Below are 19035 nucleotides of genomic sequence, written 5' to 3' on the forward strand. Positions count from 1 at the left end.
GTGCCCCACAAGTGCCACCCATCATTTAACCACTAGGATTTTCTTTTAACTGCCAAGGCCCTTTTCTTTTCTTTCTTCCTTTATTTTTTTGGCCGGGTGGCTTGTGGGATCCTAGTTCCCCGAGTAGGGATGGAACCCAGGCCCCCCTGGGGGTGCAAGCGCAGAGGCCTAACCACTGGACCACCAGGGAATTCCCACCACCAGGATGTTTTCTTACACCAGCTCTCAAAGCTCCTCATAAACTGGACTCACCTACTGATCCTCAATAAAGCCTGTGTATCATTCAGGTTTCTCACATTCCTTGCACAGGGTCCAGACCTTACCGCTACCAAGCCTTTGCTAATTTCATGCCACTTGCCTTGCTAAATCCTAACCATAGAGTTTGAGGTGGAAGGTATGGGGTGCTGTTGATTATGGTAAAATAGAACTAACATTTGAGGCAGAGACTGTGTGTAGCTGCTTGACACTTCTCACTTTGTATGATCCTCAGGATCTTGGAAAGCTATGTTATTTTTCTTTTGTAGATGGGAAAAGAAACTTGATAAATGTTATACACTAATTAGTGGAGGTGCCAGAATTTAAAACTAGGACTGCTTAACTCCAAAGTGATTGTTGCTTCCACTACAGCATGTCTCACCTCCTCCTTTGTGTTCCCAGGTTACAGTCTCTCACGTTGACTTGCACGGCTTCCGTGCTCCACTAGCAATTACAAACTGTACCACACCATTTTATACTGCGTATATACTCTTTTGTATTTTCTATTGTTTCCTCTGTAGTCTTCTCACACAGGGCAGTTATTCACTGAATCTCTGCCTGCTTATCCGTCTCCAAATTTGGGTATCTTTTCTTACCTTATAAAAAGAATACCGGGAAAAATAAAAGTAAATGGTTACCAAATACAAAGAATTTTGATTGTGTTAGTCTTGACTGTATACCGTAAAAAAAGTCCCTTTCAAAATAAGTTTTAACTCTGCGTGGTCTTCCAGGGGCTTTTGAGCGACCCCCACAAAATCAGTGCCTAAAAAACAGAGATTTGGCATTTGTGATTACTGATCACTTCCCCACCCAAGAACATCAAACAACGGCAAGATGCTGGAAATCGCACCTACAGCACAGACTTCCTAACAAGGAAAGCTAGAAGATAACACACTCCCTCCCAAGCTCAGGCGCGACCCCGCCTTCCCCCTCCCAGCTTCAGCTGGATGGAACATTCCGTGCGAAAGCTTTGACAGAGCGCACACTCGGAGTCACGTGGAGCAGGAGCGTACTCGCGGCCGCCTTGCGGGATGACGCTAGCTAGGGTTGCCAAGGGGCGGGGCAAGGCGCCGCGGAAAGGGCGGGGCGAAGGAAGCCATGGAGGCGGGGCGGGCAGAGTGGAGGGGCGGGCGGAGAGGGGCGCGCGGGAGGGGAGGGCCCAGCGTATTATGGGATGCGGCGGTGGAATGGCGCTGGGCGCGTGATTTTGAACAAACCCGGGTCTGTGTCTCGGAGGCGCCGCCGCCGCCGCGGCTGCGGGGAGCCCAGGGAGCGCGGCGTGAGAAGGAGGCGGCGGCGCCGCCGGCTTTGGTGAGTGTCAGCCCCCGGGGTGGGGGCCTCTGGGCGGGCGAGCGGGAAAGGGGGCGCTGCGGGTGGTGGCGCGGGCGGAGGGCGCCGGACCGCCCCCTCCGGGAGCCCGGGCCAGTGGGTCGTGGCGGAGAGCGGGAACCTGCAGTCTGGGGGCCGCCGCGCCGCATCCCCGGGCTGCAGGGGGAGGGAGGATCCTCCGGGCTCGGCCCCTTCCCGCCGGCACTCGGGAGGGCGGCTGTCACCCAGCGGGGCCGGCGCTCGGCCGGCAGCCCGCCCTTCCCGGCAGTCTGGAGGCAGGGCTCCCGCGGCTGTTGACACGCACACTGCGCGGCCCAAGGAGCCTCCGTGTCGGCCCCGCGTTTCTGGGAACCGGTTTTGCTGCTGTGTCATTTTGTACCAGCTCCTCCCTTCCCTACTGCCCGCCGCCCAGTTCTTCCTATGCCCCTTTGTATGGTGTCTTCTTCGTGTATGTCCGTTTTCCTCGCGAAGCCCACCAGCCAAATGTCACAATGTTCCCGAGGTGCACGGGGGAAGGGAGCGGGCCAGGACTTAGCTTGGCCAACCAACGGTAAACACCAAGCAGAGTGGGGGTGAACAGGGCTGGCGGTGGGGAAATAAAGTTTAAAGATAAAGAAATTGGGAAGGCTTGATACTCTCAGAGTCTAGCAGGCTGCATATAGAAACGGCGACTGGGCTGGGTGATAGATAGCACTTGTTTAAGCCTGAAGCTGCCGACTTTTATATGGAGTTGTCATTCAAGCAAGGTAAGGAAATTTAATGCCTTTTTTCAACTTCTGCCTTTCTCTTCTTAAACTAACTTCTAAAAAAGGCAGTAGAGTGGCTCTGTTCGAAACCTTGAAATTCAATTTGCTCATTTCAGACAGGTCTTTTAGAGCTTATGCTGTAGTTGAATGGTAGGTATAGAATTCACCTTTTCAATGGGTGCTTATCAAATCTGAAATTAACAAAGGTAGTCAACTTAGTTTTTTTTAAAAAATTCTGTTCCCGTCAGAAGCCTTGCAGCTTATGTTTTCCTGATATTTCTTTGATGATTAAAATATGCGTGTATTCTCTTTTAGTTATTTATTAAACTGCATGATGAGAGGAGCTGGTGGAGCTGGGTCGGTAACTCTAGGGTCTTGCTCTGAAGCAAGCTGCTTATTTTCACAGTATCAAATAAACTGTATCAAATAAATTTTTTTTTAATTTGGTGACTTGGATTCTAAAAGCATTTGGCAAAGAATTTTAACTTAGAGGTATATTTTCTGTATTTTAGAAATTGTTCACTCATGAATAGGTTCAGTACATTTTAAACCTAGTGGCACTCTGACGTCTTAAACCAATGACAAACGAACTGGAAGTCACAGTGTTTATGGACAGAAATGATCAGACGAAATTAAGTGGAAAATAGTTCAGAAATATATTTCGAAAACTAGACCTTTTGACCACAGTATCTGCATGCGAATCAATGCCTGTAATTTACAAATGTATCAGAGAGGTCGGATGTGCAGTTGGAAGTAGCCCATTCTGTCAGAAGTAGTGCTGACGGTGGAGGAAAATGTCAGAGCTGGTGAATGACACTAAAGGTCTTGATCCTGTTTTTAGTGTCTGAGAGGGACACAGTGAATAAAAGGCATTCTGTCATCTCTCTCAAGTTGCTTTCCTGAAAATGAAAGAGTTTGGGCTCTTTATTGGCCTTCTGCCCCCTTCCGCATGTTTTTTGCTCTTCAAAACAAAAATGTGCCGGACGTGGGGCCCCGCAGGTAGCGCGACTTGCTTTCGCGTTGCTACGGGGCCCGCCGGAGCACCATCTTTCGTGGCAGGGTGAAAGGTCTCAGCGTGGGCTGTGTGTGCATTAGTATCTCCCGGAGCATTTGAAGGTTGGCGGGGCCGGCGGGAGGTTTCCCCGGATATGTGGGTGTGCGCCTCTCCGGAGGGGAGGGCCGGGGAGGGGAGGAGGAGGAAGGGGGAGGTTACTGGCGGCGGCGGCGGCGGCGGCCCGGGCTCCGGCTGTCGGGGAAGCTGCTGAGCTGTGATGGTGATGACGAGGTGAAAATGGCGGATCTTTCGAAATACAATCCCGGCCCCTGACATACCAGAGGCGGCGGCCGTGGCGGCGTCGCCACCCGGGCTCCCTCCTCGGCCCCCGGGATCCCTGTAGCGCTCCAGTTCGGGCAGACTGGGGAAGGAAGAGGCTGCCGGAGCTACCGTGCACAGGCAAAACAAGCACCGCCCGGGCTCGGAATTGCCCGGGACCTTCTGGAGTCCCCACCTCGGAGCCGGAGGGAGGAGACAGCGGCAGCCGCCGGAGGTAGAGGAGAAGGGGATACCCGAGGGCTGCTCTGTTTTGAGCTCTCTTTATTTGGGGGAGGGGGTGGGTGGGAGAAGAATTGCGTTGTGGGTCAGGGAATGACTAGTTGAGAGTGCAAAAAATCAGTAGCCTCATAATGACATCAACATTATTCTTTGAGTGTTAAGAGGGCTTGAGTTTGCTCTTACACCTAAGGCTGCTGCTGAGGCCTAGATGAACCGCTAGCAGTTATCATGATTACCTGATTTAATATTTAAAATATCCACTCTGGCGGGTGTTGGTTTGATGATGTTGAGCAGTTTATGGGGTTGTATGTTTCTTTAGGGAGGCAGAGCATTGACATTTTATTCTGCATTTAAGCTCTGTGTCTTAGATCATAGTCTGTGACTTGTTGGGGTGTGGATGTTCACATTTTTTGAGCATAAGGACCAGTTTTGTAATCATTAAAACTGTTGTCGTTTTCTTTTATGGCTCTGTCATCTGTAGAGGACCCCTTGGGCCCAGCCATTTGGCAAATAACAATTGAGATACTGTCAGTCATGTTTGATATCCATGTTTTTCCCTGCCTCTCATCCATTTCGTGAATTCAGAGAGTAAACTTATGGAAAATTTCACAGTAGATTTTATGATCCAAGTGAAGTGCAGCTCTGGGCGCTTTATTTTGGTTCACAAGTTTTACCTTCATTGTTAAGAAGGAAGTTGTGATGGCTTGATGCTCGCACTTGATACCAGTCAAATTTTAAGTTGGTTAAAGATGAATTGAGACCTCTGGTTTATTTTACATGCTGGACTTGTTAGCCCTTTGTTTAAAGAGCTGGAGAATTGGGTTGACTGACTCTGTGACAGCCATTGTCTCATTTTGTTAGGTTCCCTAAAGACTCATGTATGTTTGGATTGTGCTGCAGAGCCCCAACAGTAGTGTTACTGAAAAGTTACATGTGAATCAAATTTTTATACATTAATTTGGGGCCCTCTGGTTTTTTCCAGCTTTTGTAGTGGAAGGTTGGGTCACTGGAAGGTTGAATATATGAGTGAACAGAGAGGTGAATGTTTAAGAAATGTCCCCTGGTAATGTTTATGATTAGCAGTGATTTTCCTTATCCAAGTTTCCTACAAAGAGATGATGTCATAGTATGTCATACAATATTATTCGTTGAGTGTTTTATTCAGAGAGGAAGTATTTGTGTGTATAGCTTGGACATTTGAGTGTCCAAATTCATTCACTAGGAGAATAAGAGACCAAAAAAAGTTTTAAGGGAAATAACTGAGAGGTACTCAGAGGTTTTAGTTAATGAATTTTCTAAATCATTTTTTTCCTGATATTCTCGTTTTATCCAGTAGGAATTTGGTTGTTTTTGTTGTTGTTGTTTTTTTCTTATAACTTTTATGTTGCAGTTATTTGGTCCATGCCAACCCAGCTGCTGAGTTAGTAGTAAAACTAAGAGTTTTTAAAATAATTAAAATAAAGAGGGAGATTTAATGCTTTTTCACTGGCTTTCTTTTTTTTTTTTTTTTAATCACCGAGTGCTGTTGTCTTTTTGTGATTCCTTGTGATTGTCTTTCAAGACCAGCTTTTAGATTATTGGGGTTAAAACAATTAATAATTAGAAGTGTGTCAGAAAGAAATGAAGAGTTATGCCAGTGGAGGTAGTCGGTCGTCTTTTTTGGTGGAGAGGAGCATTACAGATTCCTATTACTTTTTTCAAATATTACTGTTGGGTATCTATTATGTGTCACATACTGTGCTAGGGATGGGCGATACCTCAGTATCTTTGCCTCAGGAAACTTTCACTTTAGGAACTGTTGGAGGTAAAGTTGGAAGGATAGGTTGGGTAGGACCTTAATACAGAAAGCCTTGAGACTTACAGAAAATTTTTGAGTACGAGAGTGACAGCCTCAGAGATGCACTTGAGGGAGGTAAGTCCTGTAGCTTTTTCTGTAGGAGGTATTGCAGGTGAGAGGAGATAAAGGTAAAAATACATAGTTGGCTCTGAGCTTTGGAGCTTTGGAAACTCTTGGTTACAGTGGGAAGGAGACATTGTGAAGGTGTAATCTGCATGATATATGACAGATTAAAAATTCTATGGAGAGGGAATTCCCTGGCGGTCCAGTGGTTGGGACTCCATGCTGTCACTGTCCAGCGCCCAGGTTCAATTCCTGATCAGGGAACTGAGATGCCACGCGGAGCTGCCAATAAATAAATAAATAAATAAAGTAAAGTAAGTAAATAAAATTTTTTAAAAAGGGAGAAATCAGGAGAAGCTAATTTAGATAGAGAAAGAAGAGAATAATTTTCATTTGAGCTTTCGTGTACCACATAACTGTCTTCACAGTAACCCTGTGAGTAAACTAGGGCTTAGAGAGATTATTGCTTAGGGTTACATGATAAGCAACTAGGAGAGTCAAGATTTGGAAGCAGATCTTTCTGATTTGAATCTCCATGTTTTTTCCACCAGGTTAATCTTGAGCATGAATAATATACAATCCCCCTTTAAAGGGAAAAAAAATATTGTGGATCCTCAGTATTGGCCTAAATAGTTTTATTTTATTAAAATATTTAATTTTTAGATGTATATAAATTCCTTATGCTTATTGCTTTTTTGGAAGTATAAAAGAAAAGTAAATTTATAAATGAAATATAAACAAAACTATAAAGCCTGTAAAACCAATTAAATTTAGGGTGATGGATGATGTTGTTTTGCTGAAATGAAATCTTTCTTTGCATAGTGAATATACTATTGTGGGCCTTGGCTAGGTGTGCAGTTTTCTATATGCTGTCTATCCTATGATAACTCAACTCCTACACTACTTTTCTGTGTTTGAATGCCGCAGAGCTTTCCTCCTTAAATCACTGGTTAGGTGGTTTGGCTTTTACTTGGCATAAATATATCATTTACCTTGTAAGACCCTTCTATGCCCACTCTAATTCTGGTACCATTGATGGTAGATATGAGGCGGTTATCAAGGTGATCCAGAATATACTTTTAAAAAATATATATTATTGAAATGAAAATATGAACTTCTCAAAATTTCTTCAGAACTCATGTTTTACAGTTCACTGCTCCCAGCTTAGTTTGAGAAATGTAGTTCTGTACCTAGTTTTTGAGTTGTTGATGTTTGATCTTAGAAATGAAAGCTAAAATCCAAGTAGTATAGTTAACCAGATAGTGCTGGTGGTAAGCTCTAGGTACAAAAGTGTAATTCTTAAACATTCAAATGTTTCTGTCCCAACATCTGACCAATTACTCACCTATAATATGATGATAGGTCGTCGCCATTTTCTATTAGTATGTGCAAGAATGAAAACAGTTGTTTACCAGGTTGTCCTCCACCTGTAACTAAGGGAAAGAACAGTGTTTCAGCACTGGTAATATTCTCTAAGAAACCATTTAAAAATGTGAAAGCGTAGAGCATTTATCATTTCTATCTTATATTATTTTTTATATTATATTTAACTCATTTCCTTTACTGCCCTAAATCCGTCCCTCCATTTATCTCTGTCTTGAACTAATTACTGTAATAGCCTTCTAACTGGTTTCCCTGCCTCCAGTCCAATAAAATACTGAGATGAAGTTAATCCTCCCAAAGTACAGCTGTGATCATGCCACTCTTCTGTTGATTTCTGAGGTCTGTCTGGGCAAGGACTTTGGTTAATTTCCCTCCACAAAGTTGGGAAGCAATACATATTAATTAAATGCTGATAAAAAACATAAACAAGTTAAAAACTAAGGCTTTTAGAACTTTATTTTATAAGCAGAAATATTGGAGGCATGGAGAATGCATTGTATGTTCAATATTCTTTTCTCTCCATACCTTGAAAGGTAACCTTCCATACAGATGAGGTAAACTAAAGCTCCTCAGTCCCATTGGCTTGTGAAGATCCTCTCTTTTCTTGGAGTGGTCCTCAACACGGAGATGATGACGTTGCATGTGCTAGTACATATCTCCCATTCCTAAGGGATAAAATTAGAGTGATGATTCATGTAACTAGATGGCCAAACCCTTTCCTGCCATGCCCACAAGCTCCTTTTGAGAGTTTCTTTTAGCATAGGCCACCATGCCTTGCATGTGACCCTGATTGAAACAGATATGGACGTCTAATCACAAAGCAGTTATCACAGTCTGCTCAGTGGCCTGTGAGGTGTGCTGGCTCCTGAACTCTGCACAGCCCATACTGCTTAGAGACCGGCCAAACGAATCAGACCTTTTGTTCGAAGTTTGAACTTTACTCCTACTTCCAAGGGAGACTCCTAGTTCTATAGCCCCTAGTCTCTTTTAATAGGACAAATAGGAAGACATGTTCTGCCTAATAATAGAGCTTTAAAATATGTGAAGAAGCAAAAATGCATAGAAGAGGAGAAAATGACAAAGCCACAATCGTATTTGGGAATTTTAACAGCCTTTCTCAATAATTGATAGAAAAGGAAAAAGAAAGACTGTGGAAGGTCTGAACAACACTATCAACCAACTTGACCTAATTGACTTTTATAGGTGCTACCCTCAGCAACCACAGAATACATGTTCTCTTCAGGTGCGCGTGCAGTGTTCAACAAGATGGACCATACACTGAGCCTTAAACTACTCTCTAAATTCCATCTACGCATGATGGAAATGGTAGAGTATTACAGTCTCTGACAATAATAGGAGCAAATTAGAAATCAATAATAAAAGGTAGAAAATCCCCAGATGTTTGGGAATTAAATAGCACACTTCTTTATTTTCCGTGTGTCAAAGATGAAATCACAAGGACTATTAGAAAACATTTGAAGCGAATGATAATAAAAACTTGTTGAGATTAGTAGAATGCAGTGAAAGCAGCATTGGGGGAATTTTTAACATTAAATGTTTATTTTAGAAAAGAAGGTTTAAAATCTTTATGGTTATAAATTTGGTAACTGAGAGGAATAGACAAATATCTTAAAAGATACAAACTATCAAATATCAAAGGTTTAAAATCAATGATCTAAACCAAGTGTTGACAAATTTTTTCTATAATGGGCCAGATGGCAAATATTTTAGGCTTTGTAGGGTAGTGTGTGTATATATATATATATACACACACACACAGAGTGTATATATATGTATGTGTGTGTGTGTGTATATATATATATATTTATACACACACACACACACACACATACATATACTGCCTCTCGCCCAACTATTTACAAATGTAAAAATCATTCTTAGCTGCAGAGAAATACATAAACAGACTGTGGGCTTAATTTGGTCTATAGGCTATGGTTTGTCGAATCCTGATCTGTGCTTCCATCTGAAGTTTCTAGAAAACAACAAATTAAATCTAAAGTGAGCAGAAGGAAGGAGATAAAGGTAATAGTCAAATAAAAAATGGACAAACTGTTGGGAAAAATCAATGAAGCCAAAATCGTTCTTGAAAAGATCAATAAAATTGAAAAATCTCCAACTAGACTGATCAGAGAAAAAAAGGAGAAAAGACAGAAACTACCAAAATGAGGATCAAAGAGTTGCCATCTCTACAGACATTAAAATAAAAGAATATTTTGTATAACTTTATGCTAATAAATTTGGCAACTTAGAGGAATAGACAAATTCCTTAAAAGATAAAAACTATCAAATATCAAAGGTCACTCAGAAAGAGAGAGATAACCCGAATAACCCTACACCTATTCAAGAAATTGAATTTATAGTTAAAAACCTCACAAGAAAGCTTTATGTCTAGATGGCTTTACTGGTGAATTCTAACAAACATTTTAGGAAGAAATTGTAACAATTCCATGCAGACTCTTCCTGAAAATTGAAGAGGAGTGAAGACCTCCCAACTCATTTTATTAGACTAGCATTATCCCCAGAGAGCCACTACAAAAAAACTACAGACCAGTAGCCCTCATGAGTATAGACAAAATTGCTTAACAAAATATTAGCCAGTAGAATTTGGCAATATGTACAAAATATGATTTTATACAATTTTATGTAATTTTGAGTAGAGTTTATTTCAGGAATGCAGAATTGGCTTAATAAAAAATCAGTATAACTTACAGACTAAAAGAGGAAAGCCATATGATTATCTCACTAGTTGTAGAAAAAAACATATGATTAGATATCCATTTATGATTATGATTGAAAAAAGAAACAACTACAAACTGGTACTATAAGTTAGCTTCCTCAACCCAATAGAGGGAATTTATGAAAAACCTACAGCTAAGGGTAAGTTTGGGAACAAGGTAAAGATGTCTGCTCTTACCACTTTTTATTCAACATTTTACTGCACGTCCTAGCCAGTGTGGTAAGGTAAGGAAAAGAAACAAAAGACATGCAGATTGAAAAGGAAGAAATACAGATCTTATTCTCAGACACCATGGATTATCTTTCTAAAAAATCCTAAGGGCTCTACATCGAGATTTAGTGAGTTTAGCTAAATTGTTAGATACGTGGACAATATAAAATAATCAGTTGAATCTCTGTATACTAGCAACAAACAGTTGGAAAATGAAAAAAAAAAAAGACCACTTACAATGCATCAAAAAACGTGAAACACTTAGGGATAAATTTACCAAAATATATATAGAAAGAAGACCTATACACTTGAAGTACAAAAAACATTGCTAAAATAAATAAGTAGAGAGATATACTTTTGGGAAACAGTTCTCCCTGGGTCTTTGCGTTTCTGTACTTCTTACAAGTGAGGCGGTGGCAGCCCTTTTATTTACTTTTTTTTTATTTTTAAAAAATTTTTATTTATTTTTTGGCTGCGTTGGGTATTTGTTACTGCGTACGGGCTTTCTTTAGTTGTGGCGAGCGGGGGCTACTCTTCGCTGCGGTGCGCGGGCTTCTCATTGGGGTGGCTTCTCTCATTGCGGAGCACAGGCTCTAGGAGCGCAGGCTTCAGTAGTTGTGGCACGTGGGCTTCAGTAGTTGTGGCTTGCAGGCTCTAGAGCGCAGGCTCAGTAGTGTGACAGCCTTTTTAAACAATTTTTTCCAGGATGTTTGTATAGCATAAAGCCTTGGATGATAGTTAATGACTCCTGCTGTTGCAAAGGGCAGATTTGCTTATTGTCTAGTATAATAAAGATAATATCTCCTTTTGGACAAAGGGCAGGTGTGCTTCAGGTTATAAATGATTCAGGTTCCTTAAGCTCAGGGTCCCTCAGTTGTGATGCAAACTTGCTGCCTGCATAGTGTCTACCTGGGCTCCTCTCTGCACCTGCCCTGTAGGACTTGGGGGTAACAGGGGAACTGATACACACATGATACTTATGTTCCTTGCTGTGCTTGGAGTAGTAAGTCCTGTGTCTCTGACCTAGGCCTACTGTGTTGTCTGCCAGTATCCACGAAACAGTGACAGGCTGCTTTGTTAGCTTGCAAGGAGAGTCTAAAATCTCAGCCCCCTCCCAGTACTTGACAATTTTAGACATAAGAATGGAGTGCTGACAGAGACATGGCTTTTTTTTTTTTTTTTAAAGTTTCTTTTTTTTTTTTTTTAAAGTATTTGTTTTTTGTTTTTTTTTTTAATTTATGGCTGTGTTGGGTCTTCGTTTCTGTGCGAGGGCTTTCTCTAATTGTGGTAAGCGGGGGCCACTCTTCATCGCTTTTTGAAAGAGAAAGGATGAGGGCCTTGAGGGCTGGGCTAGGGGATATGGAAAGACTCTCTGGCATCTGGTAGCGAATGCTCTCACCCAAGTGGTGGGCAAGTGTGGCAGAGGCAAGGGAAGTAGGAGCGCTTCAGTGTTCTACCTCTTAATGAATATTTAGGGGCTGAGCTGAGAGGTAGCGTGAATGGTTACCTTGGCTGTTGTACACTCAACTCCATGGCCCTAGCAGAAGGGCGGTGGGGCTGTAGCTGCTCAGTCAAGGAGTCCCCAGAGCTGAGAAAATGATGTTAGAAATGAGGATCTGGGTGGATTGAAAACATTAGAAGTTTGTTTGGTTGAGCTGCAAGTGTGGGGGCTTGAAACTGAAAGTAAATGCACTGTCTGACCACTGTCTCCTTCCGTGGGGTGACCTCTCCTCCTCTTACACCTTGACTTAAGGTGTTTTAAGGAGAAAGATGAATAAGCGTTGGGCTGAGGTCTCCCTATCCTTAAGGGAGACCAGAGGCTACACCCATCTGTCTAAACATGCTGGGGGAACTTCAGGGAGAAGAGGCGGTCAAACTTTTATGGTTGTGTTGGATACTGACACCCAAGTCATCATCCTACCTTGTTCTATGGGGGATGGAATGTTCAGAGACAACTGACGGGGCTTGGGCAAGGTCTGCTGTAGGGAAGGGAAGCTCATGTGGCACTGTGGGTGGGGCCGTTTATTGTTGTGTACTGTTATCGAGGCTTCCATTGCTGAAGGTATAATTGGTGTTGATGTTTTAACGAGCCTGTCTGTAAATGCCCTGTTCTGTAAGTGCCAGAGGGGATTCTCCTGATTAGGAAGAGCCACATCTAGAGAAGTGCTCATACCTTGGAAACCCTAGTGATTCCTCTGAGCTACAAGTTACTGTGACTGATGATTTTGCAATACATATAAAGAAGTCATCCAACTCAATAAGAAGATAAAAAACCCAATATTTTAAAAATTTGGCAAAAGGCTTTAACACAGGCACTTTTTAAAAGAAGATATACAAATAGATAACATTCATATGAAAAGATGCTCAACGTCTTTAGTCATCTGGGAATTGCAAATTAAAACCACAGTGAGATACCACTTCACACCCACTAGAATGGCTAAAGTTAAAAAGAGCGACAAAACCAATTGTTGGTGAGGATGTGGAGCAGCTGGGAGCCTCATGCATCGCTGGTGGGTGTACAAAATGGTACAGCTGAGTTGGGAAATAGTTTGGCAGTTTCATGCAAAGTTAAAAATAAACTTACCTTATGACCTAGCAAGTCCACTTCTAGGTATTTATTCAGAAGAAATGAAAATATCTATCCATAAAAAACTTGAATGTTCATAGCAGTATTATTCATAATAGTCCCAAAGTGGAAACAGTCCAAATGTCCATCCACAGCTGAATGGATAAACAACTTGTGGTAGATTCATCCAATGGAATGTTGCTCAGCAATGAAAAGGAACTAAGCTGCTAATAAGTGTAAGAATAAAGATAAATCTTAAACATACTGAGGGAAAAGGCTTATACTGTATATTCCTTTATGTCATTAGTACGTAATATATGATTCCATTTATATGAAGTTCTAGAATGGGCAAAAAGGCAACACTAATCTAGTGAAGTGATAGAACAGACCAGTGGTTGTGTAGAGTAGGATTTTGGGGTAGGAGGTTGACTGTAAAGGAGTAGACTTATTTTTTTTCTCCATTTAAAAATACCAGTGGTAAAAATTTAAGGCAGTAAATTTTGTGATTAAAATTATGAACTTTGTATCATAAAACATATCCTGAGTTTGAGTTCTGGCTCTACCATTTACTGGCTAGCTGTGTGACCTTGGGCAAATAGTTTAACCTTTCTAAGTTTCCTCATCTGTAAAATGGGGGTGATAATGATACCATATTAGAGTTGTCAGGATAGATTAAATTATGCCATCATTGGTAGATAGTAAGTGCTCAATAATGAAGATTAATTTTGGCAGTAGTAGTATTTGTCAATGCTAATAATTATAATTTGCTGTTCATGTCTGTTACTCTTAATCTTGAAATGGGTATTGCATGTTTATATTTTTTTTAAAAAAAGGGAAAAGAAAGAAATACTGATTAGGTTCCTGTGGATCTTAGATATTCTCTGGGCAGATAACTTATTTAGTCAGTCATAAATATGATGAACTCTTTAATATGTGAAGGTAATGGTAGTGACTCCTTTATTGGAAGTTCTGCATGACCTTTGGCTGAAAGCATCGCAGTTCTGATTTGTTCTTAATCTGCTTTATTATTATTACCATTTTTTTTTTTCTTTATGGGGACTAGCTGTATACCTCTTAAATGGTTCCCTTTGTGACATTTTGAATGGCTGAGGAGGATTTGAGAATCTTCTTTCCAAATAAAGGTTTCTTTAGTATGAAGCTAATTGATCAAACTTGGGCCAGATAAGCCATTTGACCTACAGTTGCTGAGATGGATTACTCTAGAAACTCCTTTAACATTAATTTGAGTCCTTAATGGATTTTTATAAGTGGTATAGTAACCTCATTTTAGGACCTCGCTCACTGGAGATTTGAATATATTTTCTAAGATCTGTTTATATTTAAATCTTTATTTCCTTGTGCAAATCAGCAGTTTTCAAGTCTGTCAGTAGGAAAAAAAAAAAACAACCCATAACTGGGAAGAAGTAAGATGATCAGACATGTCAAAGATTAAAAGGTTTTATTTATGAGCAGGAACTGGAAAGGAGTTTCCTGTAATTATGTGACTTAGTGTTGCCTGAATGCAGTATGCTTTTGGGTTGAGACATGGCGAATGAGAATGTTTGCTTCTAGTTTTGTGTCCCACATGACTTATATTTCAGACTCTTGAAGGTTGAGGATTTGTTAAAACGGTTTAACCCAAATATGCATCAGGAACGTCCTTCATTCAGTTATACATCAGTAAAAATTTTTGTTTTGTCATTTGCATTTTTCTTGAATAATTTTTTTTCTTCTCTTAAATCTGTTTTGAAACCTAGTAATTTATTCATTTTTCAAATTTTATTGCAGTGCCTGATCAACTTTCTAGCAGGAGAACGATCATGGAGGTGGTGCCAGCTGAGGTGAATAGTTTGCTTCCAGAGGAGATAATGGACACTGGTATAACTTTAGTGGATGATGATAGTATTGAGGCTGTTATTGTTTCATCCCCAATTCCCATGGAGACAGAACTGGAAGAAATTGTCAACATAAATTCTACTGGTGACTCTACAGCCACGCCCATTTCCACGGAACCAATAACAGTGTACAGTAACCACACTAACCAAGTTGCAGTGAATACCACAATTACTAAAGCAGATTGTAATACCACAGTGAAACCAGCTTTTCCAAGTGGCCTTCAAAAACTTGGTGCTCAGACTCCTGTGACTATATCAGCCAATCAGATTATTTTAAACAAAGTATCACAGACATCTGATCTTAAACTTGGCAATCAGACCCTTAAACCAGATGGACAGAAGTTAATTTTAACAACTTTGGGCAAGTCTGGTTCACCAATTGTTTTAGCACTACCCCATAGCCAACCCCAGGCTCAGAAAGTTACAACTCAGGCCCAGTCAGGAGATGCTAAGTTACCACCGCAGCAAATTAAAGTAGTTACCATTGGAGGGAGGCCAGAGGTGAAACCTGTCATTGGTGTCTCAGCATTGACCCCAGGAAGTCAACTGATTAATACTACAACTCAGCCCTCTGTGTTACAGACCCAACAGTTAAAAACAGTACAGGTAAAAAAAAAAAAAAAAAAAAAAAAAAAAGGGGGCTTACTAATTAAAATGCATGTTAAATATTAAATTGATTCATAGTTGCGTGTGTAGGGTGATTAAATGCATAGTTGTTACTGAATTCTTTTGAATGTTGCTTTTAGTAATTGTGTGGGTTTTTTTGTAAAGTTTGATATGTCTAATGCTTTTGAAAATTTCTGCCAGAGAACTTAGAACTTAATTTTGGTTAAATTCCAATTTAGTGTATTTATAGCTTTTTACTTATTTTAAAACAATTTTATTCTCGGTAGTAGTTTGAGTACAAGGATGTTCTGCTGGTATAAAGATGCCAGAGTTGATGTCGGGCTGTCAAAAAATCATTCAGACATGATATTTTCAGCTAACAGATGGCCAAAGTCTAGGAAAACTTGCTGCTCTGAGAAACCCTTCAAGCCAGCAGTAGTGCATACCAGCCAATGTGTGCCTCTTCTTTGGAATTTACTGTCCATTGCATTGCTCATGTTTGCAATGTAGAAAGGCAGTGCCATGTGATGGAAGGTTTAGAATTGGACCAACTGGATTTCAGTCTCTTCTCTGCTACCCTCCCAGCTGTGGAACTTTGGATAGGCTACTTATTTTCTCTGAGTTTTTGATTTTAGCTGTAAGATGGCTATTTGATCGTGATGAAACACATAAGAAAAGATAACTCTTTGGTATGGTTCTCAAAACATTGAGAATCCTTCAAAATGGTACCCATTGTTAGTATGAATAGGACCCTAAGATAGAAGGTTACCAGAACATATGTTAAGTGTTTCCCCATTTTTCATGCCCAGTAGGCCTTTTTAGGTCACCACTACTCTTAGAAATACAATGATCCACTTAAGACCAGGGAACACAAATGCATTTCCTGTTTGAAAGAGTTGGCTTTTAGAAAGAAGGCATGAGTTAGAGAAGTAAAGCAGGTGTATAAGGAAGGAGGAAGGTTTGGGGAACTATCCACTCTCAGCTGATATTAGAAGTAATGTTTTGGTTATTATGTTGGCAAAATAGTTAGAAACTTATTTTTCACAGGCTTTTTATTTAAGAACTTCGTAAGATTTCTCAAACTTTATAATTTGTCCATGTCCCTTCTGCCACTATTAAACATTTAGTGCTCTTTCTTGTTCACTGTCGTCTCTCACTTAATTCTGACTTCCTTTTACTTTTTTTGGTGAGGATCTCTTGAATGAGATATCCTATCACCATCAAGCACCTTGTCCTCAGCTTGTGTTTTAATCAGTTTTAAAACTTGTTTTTATTGGTTTACCAGAGTTTATCTGGCTTTGGGGATGTGAATCATAACCATGTTCGCAAGATACTGAAAATGTACATCAGAATGTCATTTTTTTTTTTTTCATTTACAAGAGCAATGTATACATACTGTTTGTAAGACCAGTTTACTTGTATCCACTAGTTTTCTACTATAATCTCCTAAGTATTGACAATAAAAACAAAGACTGGGGTCTAATTCTTATAACTTCTCTTCTTGTCCTTACTTTTATAAAATCTGATTCTATTTATTTAAAAAGAACTTCTGTTTAAAAACAAAAACAAAAGAAACCCCATTTAGAATATTGTTCTACTTGTCCAGTTATTTTTAGGCAACTCAAATCTTTTCAACTCAAGAGTAGCCTATAAAGCTCTGAAGCACTGAAGCACAGAAAAAACAAACAAAAAGCTACACATCTATCTGTGTCCATTTTAGGCAACAGAATATTTGGTTTACTTTTACATGGTGTGTATGATCCCCTGATTTTTTTCCCAGACGGTTCTCAGCATTGTCTTAAATTTAATCCGAGTATTGAAACTTACTAGGGTGTGGACAATAGGAAAGGGTAGAAGAAGGAGACCCATCTCGAAAGGTGACAGTTGAGGCCAGAGGCCGTAACAAAGAGGTATAGTTACACTTAATCACAGATACATAAACACTTTCCTATGCTTCTTGTGCATAGTATATAAGAATAATAGATAATTAGCCGTCTGGAACAACATAACTCCTTATTAGTTCCTGAATCTGTATAACACAGTGCCCAAAATTACCTGCATGTATTATTTGATCACATTTTTGGCAGTCTTATTTGTAAATTTCCTTCTTTGATTCATTTTTGTTTTAATCTGCTAATTAGATACATTTGTTAAAAAAATGATCCTTTATGCTCTGTTTTATTTAATAAAGTAAATTTGTTCTAGGGTAGTTTAGAATTCATGATGCAAAAAGCCTGGTTCCTTGACAGAACTGGAAATCCTTATTCTCAGCAATGCTACACTAAAGAAACAAAACCACAAGGGCAAGTTGAGGTTGTTCATTTGAATAATTAATGTGCTTTTGGTCATATTGTTTACATTTTTTTCCTGGTTGGTAAGTATTCATATAGTTTTATGATTGTGAAAATCAGTTAAAAATGGGGAAATACTTTAAGTTCCCAAACTCTATAGCTAAGATTATCTATTTGGAGACACAGATTTCCAAGAATATCAGTACCTCTGCCTCTTGAGATTCTTAATACTAAGTCAATAGACAACATATTCTAACTTATTTTAGAGTTTTAGGCCTGTAAATACACTTGGGAAATATTTTCTCTGTGTGTCTCCCAAATTGCATCAGTTTTTAAACGTACAATTATGGATTTATTTGGGTATATCAGAGTTTTGCAAGCTGGATATTTTTTAATATAGTAGGGGATCTCTTTGGTTCATTTTTTTAAAAGGTGATTTGTGTTTCCTTTACATTTTGTTTTGTCAGTAATATGTTCTGAGTGTAAGAAAGTAATATATTCTAAGTGTAAGAAAATATGTTATTAAGTTTAATTTATAGTTTGAGCACAAAGCTGATATTTACTTAGTTCTGTAATCAGTTACAGCTTCTGGTATGTTTTGTCGTTTAAGTTGGTCATGTTTGTTCATTTTGAGTTATTATTTCCAATAATAGTACTTTCAGGGCCTCAATTTTCAATCTGCCAAAGATAAAATTAGTATTTAATGTCCTTCCTGCTCTGAAAGTCTATGATTTTTATCATTGCTAAATTTCTGCTTCTGACCTTTAGAAAAAGCTGTGCCTTGCATACATTGCAATTTCAGTATGAGAACATTGGTAACTCTACCTTCCTTGACTTGTGGAGAATTTTAGTTTAGGGCAACAGTGTACCGTGTATAATGTAAAAGCAGAGATGAATAAAACATAGTATAATGTAAAAGCACAGATGAATACAACATAGACCCTCCCTTCAAACAATTTATAGTCTAGTAAACTGTATTTTAGTAAACAATATTTCAGAGGCTTCACCTTTAGAATAGTCTTTGTTTTGCCAAGCATGTCTCTTTGTATCCTAGGGTGTTAACTTGTGCAGTTCCTCATTTATCTGCCCCTGATATATAGATCTAAAGTTGAAGATATAATCATGAGCCTATCTTTTATGTGTATTTATATTTTGCTTCCAGGGGCCAATGAAATTATATTTATCATTTGCACTATGCTTTCTTAACGTACTCTACTCCATCTTTTTATTATTGAATAATTAGTTATTTGGAAAAGGATATTGCTGTGCCATATCTGTGTTTCATTATTATTATTAAATGGTTATTTTAAACATTATTATTGAACATTAAACATTATTTTTAAAAATTAATTTGTTTTTCATTATATGCATATGTCCCAGAGACTAAAATAAGGATTTGCAATAAAATCCAAAGGTATTATTGTATAATGGCTTAAGGATGTGATCATATTAGTATTTTAATGAATGGCTGCATTTTAAATGTTTTTAACGTCAATACTTAGATATGTTTTGTTAAATGAGCTGGTTTTACATGTAATTCTGTA

At 39.4% G+C, this 19035-nt stretch overlaps 1 protein-coding gene across 7 annotated transcripts in view; it reads left to right on the forward strand.

Moving 5' to 3' along the window:
* Window positions 1-1420: 1420 nt before the first annotated feature.
* Window positions 1421-19035, forward strand: part of LIN54 (lin-54 DREAM MuvB core complex component) — a 68389-nt gene continuing 50774 nt past the window's right edge. The window contains exons 1-2 of one of the 7 annotated variants that reach the window (XM_036853376.1): window positions 1421-1566; window positions 14488-15200. In XM_036853376.1, coding sequence (XP_036709271.1) covers window positions 14520-15200 — 681 coding nt within the window. In that variant the 5' untranslated portion in view covers window positions 1421-1566; window positions 14488-14519. Of the gene's footprint in view, window positions 1567-2312; window positions 2331-3429; window positions 3447-3550; window positions 3878-14487; window positions 15201-19035 lie in introns of those variants that run through there. The other 6 variants (XM_036853379.1, XM_036853374.1, XM_036853377.1 and 3 more) reach the window with 6 other exon arrangements.

Source organism: Balaenoptera musculus, chromosome 5 (assembly GCF_009873245.2).
Source record: "Balaenoptera musculus isolate JJ_BM4_2016_0621 chromosome 5, mBalMus1.pri.v3, whole genome shotgun sequence".
Lineage (NCBI taxonomy): Eukaryota > Metazoa > Chordata > Mammalia > Artiodactyla > Balaenopteridae > Balaenoptera > Balaenoptera musculus.